Genomic DNA, 11,864 nt, shown 5'->3' on the forward strand with positions numbered 1-11,864 from the left:
TTGTAGTTGTTAGTCGTCTTATACGACTAACTTTTGTATAGAAAACATTTTCCTAAACTTGTATAGTTTCCCCAATTTATAGTTATTTTGTAGGAATTTGTAAATAAATCTTGTTTTATTGTTATAGTTGTCTCTAGAATATTTTCCATGGGATTTAATGATAAAATATGTGCAATTTCAGGTTAAAAGAGGTTAAGTCATGAAGTGTTGAAAGTGGCAGTTGGGCTCAGCTCACCATTTGGGCTAAGCATGCATACCATGCTAAGCGCAGCTTCAGCACGCTTAGCGCAATAAAAGAATCTGGCAGAGCATCAATATCAAGGTCGCGCGCTAAGCGCGAGATTTGCTCGCTAAGCATAGCTGTTGTCTTCAGCCAGACTCAACACATGAAGGGCGCTAAGCTCAAATCCACTAACTCGTGCTAAGCACGAGGGTGGCGCTAAGTGCAGCGTCGCGAGTTTAGAGCCTATTTAAAGATGACAATCCAGAGAATCACCATTACACCACAGTGCCTATTTCGAGAAAATGAGCTCTGGAGGCAGTAAGAGGAGCAACTTTTGCAGAGAGACCTAGGTTTTGTAATTAGAGAGAGATTAGTGAGTTGTAGAGTGATTGTGAGATGCTAAGAAGAGGAGGAGGGATCCCCCTTCTTGTGTAAGGAATGATTATTCTCTACTCTTAATCTCATTTGTGTTAAGGTTTTTCTGTATGGCTGGCTAAACACCCCTTTTGGGAATTTCTAAGGAACAACTTATGTAATTACTTTAATATCTAATTGATTGTTTTTTCCGTGTTCAATGCTTCTTTCAATGTTTAATTTCTGCATGCTCTTGGTCTGATCACCCATTTGTGTGTACAGTTAGGTGACTTTAGCATTGGGAAATATACTGTTGCCTTAGAACTTGATAGAAGCAGGATTGAAACTTAGTCTTAAATGAGGGATTTGCGGATTAAGTTTTGGTTTTAAATATGTTGTTACGATAATGCTGTCTAAGTTAAGCCTAGTCTTACAAGAGGGATCTGCGGACGAAGCTTAGGTTAAATTAGTCTAAACTTGCGAGGGATCGAGGTTTAGTAAATTAGACCACAACATAGAACATAAAAGCATGATTGATTAGAGAAATATCCTTATATGCATCAGCTTGTTTCTTAGAAAGACCCAACACTTTTACCTACTGCTGTCAATCTTACTTACTTGCATTTTTACTGTTTTTAGGCTAGACTTAGTTTAATTCTATTCTAAACCATCAATTATCAATGTTTCTTTCAACAATGCCTTATTTTTTAATTTAACTCTGTTTAATACTAGTTTCCTTGAGTTCGATACTCGGATTCATCCGTTTTAATTTTAAATACTTGACGACTCGGTGCGCTTTCCAGCGAATCGGATTTCCCTTGAACATACTTGTATAAAGAAAAATTGGACCAAAAAGTAGCTGTAGGAGAAATCTAACAATAGTGCATGCTAGCTGCACTATATTTTGAATTTATCAATTCACGTCGTCAGTGTCTCAAAAATCATAACTCTAACTACCATACACAATAGTGAGGACAGTCATACAATCTCAATAAGTCAAACAGTTTCAAATTTTACTTTTGTAAGTAGTTCTTCAAGATAGTCTTCAAAGAATCCTTTACCATTTAATTCACTATAGACAATACTTTTTGCCACGCAATCAATTTCTAGCACAGTGCTAAAGTTGCACACTTTGTATTAATGGCATGATTGTATCTTTTTCTTATTATGATCTATATATCTCAGACTAGTTATTAAGGGTTCATATTTGTAGAAATTAACCACTTACTTCATCCTCTCCTCTGTTTTCTAGAATATTTAGACAAAGGGATTCTAGTTTGGCCTCTGATGAATCAAAGGAATTTTAGTTTGGCCTCTGATGAATCAAAGGGATTCTAGTTTGTGCAGACTATTTTCAAAACCAGTCTGGATTGTTGAGACATATCCTACTAGTGAAAGGGGTGATTTTGGTCTAACAAGCTGCACACAACACTCTCCATGTCCATGTTATTGGAATTACTAACTTTTAAAAAGGAAAATAGAACATGCATACTATAGGAGAAGGTTGTTATATCCTAGGCATCTAAGCATAAGATTATGTAATATGAAGCCTTATTTAATAAACATGGTGGTGTTTGTTAAGTAGCTTTGAACTTTCAAAGAAACTAAGGTAGCATTTCATGGACAACTTAAAATGGGTGAGTGCAGATTTAAAGTGAGCACAAAATAGCACAACATACATAAACTACAACCACTACTAGCTAGGAATTACGATTAAAAACTAGAGCCACTACTAAGGTGTTTTGACCCATCAGGTGCCTTGTTTTTGTTTAAATTAAGCTACTGTTTATTGTCACTAATGGACACTTATTATTTGATAACATTAAGAACAAGGATGTTGTTTCTTGGAGCAGTATGATTAGGAGCTATGATAGGAGTGGGTTGCTTCAAGAAACATTGGACCTTTTGAGAGATATGCATGTTATGAGAGTCAAGCCTAGTGAAATTGGAATGATAAGCATCACACATGTCTTGGAAGAACTCGCTGATTTGAAATTGGGGAAAGCCTTGCTTGCTTATGTAATGAGAAATGGGAAGTGTGGAAAATCAAGAGTTCCTCTATGTACTGCTTTGATTGATATGTATGTTAAATGTGAAAATTTAGCTTATGCGAGAAGGGTTTTTGATGGCTTGTCTAAGGCTAGTATCATTTGTTGGACTGCTATGATTGCAACCTATATTCATTGCAATAATTTGAATGAAGGTATGTTTCCAAATGAAATTATGATGCTTAGTTTGGTCAAAGAATGTGGCACAACATGAGCTTTAGAATTAGGCAACTTGTTACATGCTTTCACATATTGCAGGTCTGTTTATGCTATTAACTGAATCCTACTAAGAAAAAAAAATAAAAACTTTGTCCTTTGTAATATGACTCAGAATTTTAGGTACATGACAATAATTGAACTCATTGTAGCCATAGGCACCAACAATTGAACACAAGGATGTTGTAACTGCAAGTTTCCCTCTTCACCAAAGCATACATATATATAGAAGATGTCAAGACTTCACCATAATATTTTGAAAAAAGTGTGCTCTAATATAATTTATATCAGTTCCTGATTTGGGTGACCTGAGCTGCTACATGAGGAGTTTTGTTTATTTTTTTGTACAAAGATTGAGTTTTTCATATGGGGGGTCTTTGTTCAAACTCTATGAAAGGTGACAAGGTGTTTGCTAAATCAGATGGACATTCTAATAACCATAAATCTCTAATGGTAAGAACCACAACTCCACCAACATGCCTAGTGATTTGACAAGTGCAAGGGATCATGGACTGGACAAGAAAAAACAAGAAGTTGTTGTTGCTGCAGGGAATGGTTCTGATGATTTATATAATGGACTTGGGTGTTGTCATGTTCAGGGTTATTACAAATTAAAGTCAAACAGATTAACTACTAGTCCACTAGATACACAAAAAGACCATTCTTGCACCTTTAGAGCCTGCTCCATTATTATTAGAACATTTATCTATTTCAGCCACATAAACATCACTATTAAGAGAAACAATATAAGCAACGGAAAGAATGAAGCCTAGTATTATCAATCCAAACATCATAACTTAATAGAAGCTGAGCAAAACAGTTATCCCAACATGATAAACTGCAAGCAAATCAGTTATCAATCCAAACATCATAAACTGGGACCGCAAATCAGTTAAACAATAAAGTCTGTAGATAACAATTACCTCTCATGTATTGGCAATGTAGATAACAACTACTGCAAGCAAAGGATTTTCATCTGAATAGGAGTAAGGCAAAGCATAGGCATTACAATTTTACCAAGAAAGAACAAAGAAGAAAACAATGACTTGGAAATAAAAATTGAACATGTCATACCATAGGAACTTAAATGCCAAATTCTCTAAATAGATAATCAAATTATTGTTTGTCAGCAAATTTTTTTATCAGCCAAATAAAAAACTCATTAAAGGGTTACTGCACACATGAACAACACTACGCTAGTGTGATAACAACCATGCTTACACTATGCAAACAACCCTGCTTCCGGTGTATGTTTGTCATAACACTATGCTACCCATTATTCAATCTCCTCATGCCTTGCCCTCAATGAACAACACTATGCTACCTCAATCAAAATGAGACAAAGTACAGTGGTCACAAGTATTTGGAACACTACGCTACCTCAATCAAAATCAACAACACTACACTACGCTACCCATTAAGTCAAATACAGGTTGCGACCAAGTAAGGAAAGTTAAAATCTCAGTTTAAGGGAAGTTATAACTAAGGGAAGTTAACATAATGGAAAGCACAACCAAAACTTACCTTGTGATTGCGAGTACAAGGATGAGCAAAGACTGCTTTCGTGCCAATGGAATGCCTGCAAGGAAACCAGCGAAGCTTGTTCAAAGAAAATGGTAGTGACCTGAGGGAGGGGTGAGCAACGAAGTTCTTTCAAGGAAAATAACAAAACTTACCAAAACACGAGGGTGGGGTGAGCGTCACAGTGACGATGGTAGGATGAGGGTGGCTATGCGAGACTCAGCGTCGGGGGTCAGGAACAATGGCAGCGACGACGGTGGCCTGAGGGTGCCTTTGTGAGAGTGAGCGTGGGGGGTCAGGTAGAAGCAAGAGTTTGCGAGAGACTGATGGGCGCGAGAAGAGACAAAGCTTTTCAGTTTTTAATATAAGTAAAAACACAACATTGGTTTTTTTTAAAAATGGTGTTAACATAGAATCATTAATATCGGTTTTGACAAAACTGATGTTACCTACGTCATGTTAACATCGGTTTTTTTAAAAACCGATGTTAATAAACTGGTTTATTTACAAGTATGCCACCGCGTTTGTGTTAACATCGATTTTGTAGAAAATCGATGTTAACCTAGCAATGTTAAATGTATATTTTTTAGTAGTGGTGCCTTATATAGGTTGTTAGAAAGGAATAATTATGTTAGGATATTTTATGATTTTTGCTTATATTTTGTTAGTGTTGTCGGGAGCTTGTCCCCCCCCCCCCCTCCTTAGCACCTAGCCTTATATATGTAAGAGGGTGCCTTCCCTTGAGAAGCAGGGAGAAATAATATTCAGCTTTCCTTTCTTCCCTTGCTTTTCTGGAGGTACCTAGACCTCGAATGCTAGGATCCATAGAGTAGAATTTTCTACTCATAACAGTCACCTTCAAAATTTCTTGATCACCTTCTTCAATTCCAATTTTTGTTTTCCCCATTTTTCTAGAGACTTCAGAATGATTATCTAACTTTCCAAGTTCCAACATGGAATGTATAGTGAGATGTATTAAAGTGACAAGGTTTGTAATCAAAATTGAATGAAGAGCAACCTTCAATTCTCATTGTCCCCAAAGCTAGCTTGATGAGAACTTAGATGATTTTTGTATCATTTTTTTTATTTCAAACCGAAGAATTCTAATTATCTAAAATTCATGTGAGGCAATCATTTAATATCACATGATAAATTGTAATAAACTTTTAATTATATTTATCTTGTTGTTTATTAATTTTTATAAGATTTCTTATTTATAAACTTGTACTGACCTGGGTCCACAAATGACATGCCATGTGACGCGTCATACTTTCATCCCAATCAACCTGACCCTGAGCATGGATGTCCTTCAGATAGTCAACCCTAATGCCGCACGGTTGGGCAGTTAGACCGTTGTAACTGTCAAGGTTGTTAATTTGTTACAAGGTTGTTACACTCAAGAGAGGTTGTTATGTTGTTACAACAACCCCCTCGAGCAACGATCCAAGGTTTTTCCATCCATCATTACAAATAATCAGGTTCTATACTTTAATAATCCTGAGTTCGCTCAAAAACTTACTTGAGAGCGTCAAAGTCCCTTTTGCAGATACCCCTCCATTCCTTGTAGGGAGAATGCACTTTTTAAAACTAAAAATCATTTTAATAAATCCTTTTTTTTATTTTGAAATGGAAGGTAATGAAAAGTTCAAAATTGAGTTAAAATCAATTTGACCTTCATTTTTACCAAACTAATTTTGTTTGAAAAACTACATTTGAAAATAAAAAATTACAACTACCCAAACAAGACCTTAGTTAGTAGCATCAAATTTATTCAAAATTTATGTTTTTATCAAAATTACCCATAACATTAAGAAGACATAATCTTATCTTTTTTCTTAAAATAATTATTGGCTTTAGTTCTTTTAACACTACAAAAAAAATGACATATGCCTACGGAGACTTTTGCCTACACACATAAATTAGTGTAGGTAAAAGTCAAAAAATACTTATACCTACAATTGTTTATCATAGGTAAAATTTAAAAATTTGTACGGAGACTTTTGCCTACACACATAGTGTAGGTAAAAGTCAAAAAATACTTATACCTACAATTGTTTATCATAGGTAAAATTTAAAAATTTGTACTTACTATTATTTGGTGTAGATAAAACTCAAAATAACTTTTACTTACAAATGCTTAATGTTGATAAAATTTCAAAAAACTTATACCTACGATTATTTGGTGTTGGTAAAATCCTATAAAACTTATACCTACAGTCCATTGGTGTAGATAAAAAGTTTCTACCTACAAATAATAATGTAAGTAAAATACAATAAAACAAATACATATTAAAATAATTATTTTAAGAAAGTTAATCAAAAACTCAATAACATACAATATTTTCACTATTTTTCTCATTTTAAAATAATTCGGTTGAACTAAATAGATAAATCAAAAACAAATTAGGGCCTGGAGCCCATATAGTGAAGCCTAATATGATAGAGCGTGAGGATCATGCCCATGGAATGAAGTAACTAACCCAGTCCCTTGACTTGGCTCGCTAGTTCGATTCGATTCGATTCTCGGAGATGAAGAAGGGCTTGTGTTGGCTTTGAGTTTGTGTTTGGGTTCATCATCAGAGCAATTAAATTCGCGAGAATGCGAGAATCTCGGTTTCATCGGACTCGTCTTGTGCTCCGACTGCAACACTCTCTCCGAGTACGTCAAGGACAAAGGTTTATTCCGTTTTGAATCTCTCTCTCTCTTAATTTTCATTCAGAAGCAATTTTATTGTTCTATGCCTTTTCGATTTCACTGTTATTATGTCGCTCGAGGAAGCGCGATTATCAAATTCGATTTACTAAAGAAATATTTCAAGATTACAAGTATGAAGTATCTTTTTTTTGTTCATCTTTTTTATTTCTACCTTGCCTCTCTTTATTACTTTGAATAAACTAATAGCAAACAGTGATTGAATACTTTAATGAACTTTTTTTCCTATTTTAGATTATTTGTTTGACGGTTGGTATTCCTTGACATGTACTAGTGATTATTTGAATCGTCTAAATCAATATCGCCAGAGGGTTTGGACTTGTAAAATTACTGGAAAATCTGGCTTGACTTATGAAGAGGCTCTGGTGTCAGAGAAGCATGCTGCTGAGAAAGTTCAACAGATTCCGGAAGAATTAGTGGCACCTGCTCTAAGGATTATCCATTACAATAAGTAATGTTTAGTTCTAAGATGAAGAATTTTGTGTGTTAATAAAATAAGCGTCTGTTTCTTCTTTGAAGTTACATGGTTTCATTAATTTTTTTTTCAATTTACTGAGTTTATAAGAATGTACAATTGTTAAAAGCTTAATATACAATAATATAAACACACGTGATAGAAAGTAAGATGCTTGTGAAGAATATGGTGTGCAAATGCACATGTAAATATGTAATAGGATGTGTATGTTGAATGCTGCAGTAGGGTAGTCACTTTAAGTTGGAACATTGCTTAATTGAATGGTTGAACAAAAAAGTATATCATGCTATCCACAATAATATTTTGAAAGAGAATGACTCATTATTGTCTAGGAGTAGTTTTAAAGTGCCTACCAAAGAATTAAGTGTTCCATTTTTTATTACTGAAAGTCATCTACCAATTTGTAACTTAACAGTTCAATGCATGCATTATATAAATTATTATATTTACACTTCCTTCTTCGTGTGTCTATTTATATAACATAGTGTTTATGAAATTTTTTCTGAAAATAAACATAGATTCTTTTGTTTCATTCGTTTCTCAACACCATTTAATTATTGTTGTGCAATTAATAATTAAGGAAATAAGTCATTCTCCGTAATTCTATTGTTTTCCGTTGGCATATTGTCACAATTTTTGCTCAGTGATTTTCTTTGATAGCTGACATATGCAACTTTTTATATATACATGTGAAAATTTTAGCACTGTGAAATTTAACATAAGATGATTCCCTGTACCCAGTGCTTAAATGCGTTAAGGATTTAGTACACTATTTTTTGTAGTCATTTTTTCTGTTTCCTTTTGAGAATTAAGCCACTTAAACTCAATCGAAATTATCATGTAGTCATTTTTTCTGTTTCCTTTTGCTAATTTTAAATGGATTTATTCGTGTTCTTATTTATCCTCCCCTATTTTGGTGTTCAAGCTTTGTTATCATCATGGTCTAAACCTTGGTCACTTTTTCATAATTTGGCTGCATTTTTTTTATAACTATATAGACATAGCACATAGGGTTATAATATGTGTGCGTAAGCAACTGGCCCGTGACCTACCCACACTAACTCATAATTGAGTCATATGATGATATACAAAGACCCGCACTCCAAATCAACAAACAAGGTTTTGAAATTTCACGAGCACTTTCTATGGTGGTTAACTATTTAGAACACCCGTTCTTAATTAATTACCATTAGTGCATGGCCAAAAAAGTGAATTCACATTAGTGTGTAATTTTCTAGGGAATAGAAAGAATCAGAGTCATGACACCGGCAAGAAAGAAAATCGTGAAGTTCAATGCAACAGAACTAATCATCTCAATATATGCACTGAAAATTGGAATGACACGCGTTGTCCAGCTCTCTTTGTTGGGTTCAATATTGTCCAATATGTTACTGGTGCTTGGGTGTGCATTCTTATGTGGTGGGATTGTTAATCACGAGAAGGAGCAAGTGTTTAACAAGGTAGACATGTTAATTTCTGCCTTTTTTATTATGTTCCTTAGTTTCATTTTGTATTACCTGTAGCTGATTCAATTTACCATGTATGCAGCTACTTCCGTGAACTCAGGATTATTGCTAATGGCAGTCATGGGCATACTTTTTCCTGCTGTTCTACACTACACTCACAGTGAGGTCCATGTTGGGAAGTCAGAGTTGTCACTTTCAAGATTCAGCAGCTGCATTATGCTTGTGGCTTATGTTGCATACCTATTTTTTCAGTTAAAAAGTCAAAGAAATCTCTACGTCTCTGTGAACGAGGTTGGCAGTCTTATATCCAGTTTCCTTTTTGTTTCCTCAGTCATTCTTTTGTTTGTGGATATGTGGTATGCCATGTGATATTATTGATTTTCTTATGTAATCACAATTATAATTTTGTCATGAATAGGAACTGTGACACATGCTTATTAATAGGTTTTGGACCGAATGGATGCTCTTTAATCTAAACGAGCAGACAGCAAAGTGATATTTAGATTCTAGACTTAGATAACCCAAGTTTGATGTATATCAATCAAGATTTTGTGAATCTTCAGATATTTCTAAATGGGAAACAACTCAAATGATGATGAATCTTCAGATATTTCTAAATGGGAAACAATAATCTGGCTTTCGGTTATGACTGCTTGGATATCAATCCTGTCAGAATATTTGGTTGGCGCTATAGAGGTGGGGATAATATTCACATTTTTTGTTAGAAGGTAGTTAAATTGAAATAGATTCCCTTCAGAGTTTACCTTTCAGCCTGATAATATATTTCCTACTCAGTATATCATGTTTATATATTTATGCAAGTCTTAAAAAGCTGGCCTGGCAAGCACTAAGTTGTGTGTCATCGTTAACAATGTCCGAAGAACGAGCATGACCCATGTTTGTCAGCATTAGATAGGTAAACTATTTTTGTCCACTAGGTGATGTTGATTTTGTGAGAGGTTCCCAAGGGGAGAGAGATAATCAGAATTGCATGAAGAGAGAAGTGAATATGCAATTCAATTGGGAATAAGGAGAGAGAACTCTTCTAGGGAGATGTCGCCTTATTATTGGGTAGAGATCTGTTATAGCCTTTACGATTTAAGAACCTACTACAACATAATAACTGTCAACCTAACTGATTTCTAACAAGTCCAAATACTCACTCCCATTTTCTGACAAGAATCTAAACCTTCCAAATTCTAGCTGTCTCCGGCTATTGTCCTTAAGCGGTTCAAGCAGTTTATCTTGTTCTTCCTTCATCCTTGCCTTTGTGCTTACCTATTTGAGGTCATTCAGGTTTTTGGCTTGCTTTTCAAATGAAATGCCATTTGTCCTTTGTATATTTTTACAAGAAAGATAACTTCTCTAAGGTATCATTAAATGTTTATTATTATATGAAATTTCTTATTTTTGTTTTGTTCTTTTTAGGACATTTTTCTAAGAAATAAAATTTCTATTTGTTATAGGGAGCATCTATGGCATGGGAAATTCCAGTAGCATTTATTAGTGTCATATTGCTTCCACTAGTGGGGAATGCAACTGAACATGCCAGTGCTATAATGTTTGCCATGAAAGATAAACTTGTGAGGTTTCAGTTCTTGTATTCACACATGTGTTCCCATATATATTCATATTAATAAGTTTTATTCTTGCAGGACATTTCCTTAGGAGTAGCAATTGGGTCATCCACACAGATATCTATGTTTGTGGCAAGTATTATATATTTATATTGTATGGATGAGATTGAATTACTATATAGAATTACTGTTGCTATGGTAAATATAAAATGCTTTTTCTAATTTCAGTTTTCATGCAAGTATGTGTGACAGTCTTTGCTTTCTTATGTATCATGCATATATTCAGGTAGAATTAAGGTAGAGTTTTGCACACAGAATTTTAGAGATGCATTTTTCTGAGGAGTACAATATGCTGAAATATTTGCATGATGTCCAAATAAGAGAAAGCAAAATTTAGTAGGAGTAACATATAACATGATAGTAGGATCGAAACCAAGTGATGAAACAACTGAATATATTCAGTTTCTTCCTATATGTAGTAGAAGATGGCCTGATGCAGCATTAATGGACTGTCATCTGGTTTTTTCATACATAAATTCCTCCTTATAAATTATAACAAAAATCTAGTGTGTGAAATTTCATTTCGTTCACATTTTCCTTTTCATTATGAAGATACCATTTTGTGTTGTTATTGGCTGGATAACAGGGCACCCTATGGACTTAAACTTTCAACTTTTTGAGACTGCAGTACTATTTCTTACTGTTATAGTTGTTGCCTTCATGTTACAGGTTTGTATTCAAACATAAAAAAAACAAGTGAAAATTAAAAGTATGGTATTACGAACCTAAAACACGTAGATAATGACACATGTTAACAACGTCTTGATTATTAGTATGGTGAAGACTGAAGAGACAACACTGTGACATTTATTATGCATTTGCAGGAAGGAACTGCTAATTACTTCAAAGGACTAATGCTTATTCTTTGCTATCTGATAGTGGCAACCAATTTTTATGTACATGTAGATTCCTCTCAATAAGTTAGACTTGTATTAATGAATTGACTTTCGCTTTAAATATACCTTCTCTTGTACATTTAGTTTTCTGAAATGAGGCTGTGAAGATTTTGTTGTTCCCCTGATGCAAATCAAAGAAATTAATTTGTTTCAGTTCTGATTTCCATCTTGGCAGCCGGCAGGTTGGTTGTTCTACCTATTGATGATAGGCACACACATTTACTTGGCAGCCGGCAGGTTGGTGAAAATGCTTTTTTTGTATGATGTTTGACAAATTATTCAAACATGGTTTCTCTATTTTGCATGATTTGCAAA

General features: G+C 34.3%; 2 protein-coding genes across 8 annotated transcripts; both read left to right on the forward strand.

The window, feature by feature from the left end:
* Nucleotides 1-2,431: 2,431 nt before the first annotated feature.
* LOC114402000 (pentatricopeptide repeat-containing protein At2g03380, mitochondrial-like) lies at nt 2,432-7,530 on the forward strand. Its single transcript, XM_028364559.1, has 3 exons — nt 2,432-2,780; nt 6,943-7,038; nt 7,310-7,530. The coding sequence occupies exons 1-3, from the start codon at nt 2,432-2,434 to the stop codon at nt 7,528-7,530; spliced, it is 666 nt and encodes a 221-aa protein (XP_028220360.1).
* LOC114402390 (vacuolar cation/proton exchanger 2-like) lies at nt 6,756-11,864 on the forward strand. Of its 7 annotated transcripts, none has more exons than XM_028364933.1 (8): nt 6,762-7,038; nt 7,350-7,526; nt 8,789-9,010; nt 9,095-9,307; nt 10,483-10,599; nt 10,672-10,725; nt 11,478-11,555; nt 11,725-11,864. In XM_028364933.1, the coding sequence occupies exons 3-8, from the start codon at nt 8,810-8,812 to the stop codon at nt 11,818-11,820; spliced, it is 759 nt and encodes a 252-aa protein (XP_028220734.1). In that variant the 5' UTR covers nt 6,762-7,038; nt 7,350-7,526; nt 8,789-8,809; the 3' UTR covers nt 11,821-11,864. The 7 variants fall into 7 exon arrangements, with proteins under 7 accessions (XP_028220736.1, XP_028220734.1, XP_028220737.1 ...); XM_028364936.1 differs by having other exon boundaries at nt 11,478-11,549; XM_028364939.1 differs by having other exon boundaries at nt 9,099-9,307.

The sequence above is a fragment of the Glycine soja genome, chromosome 20 (genome assembly GCF_004193775.1).
Source record: "Glycine soja cultivar W05 chromosome 20, ASM419377v2, whole genome shotgun sequence".
In the NCBI taxonomy this organism is placed as follows: domain Eukaryota; kingdom Viridiplantae; phylum Streptophyta; class Magnoliopsida; order Fabales; family Fabaceae; genus Glycine; species Glycine soja.

What these genes read in the sequence shown, in the direction of transcription:
- LOC114402000 (XM_028364559.1), top strand. Translation starts at nt 2,432, where the DNA reads ATGATTAGGAGCTATGATAGGAGTGGGTTGCTTCAAGAAACATTGGAC. An exon ending in TTGCAATAATTTGAATGAAG is followed by an intron (nt 2,781 to 6,942) that starts GTATGTTTCCAA and finishes GTTCATCATCAG; the next exon opens with AGCAATTAAATTCGCGAGAA. An exon ending in CGAGTACGTCAAGGACAAAG is followed by an intron (nt 7,039 to 7,309) that starts GTTTATTCCGTT and finishes TTCCTATTTTAG; the next exon opens with ATTATTTGTTTGACGGTTGG.
- LOC114402390 (XM_028364935.1), top strand. Translation starts at nt 8,810, where the DNA reads ATGACACCGGCAAGAAAGAAAATCGTGAAGTTCAATGCAACAGAACTA. An exon ending in AGGAGCAAGTGTTTAACAAG is followed by an intron (nt 9,011 to 9,094) that starts GTAGACATGTTA and finishes TTTACCATGTAT; the next exon opens with GCAGCTACTTCCGTGAACTC. An exon ending in CACAGATATCTATGTTTGTG is followed by an intron (nt 10,726 to 11,477) that starts GCAAGTATTATA and finishes ATGCATTTGCAG; the next exon opens with GAAGGAACTGCTAATTACTT.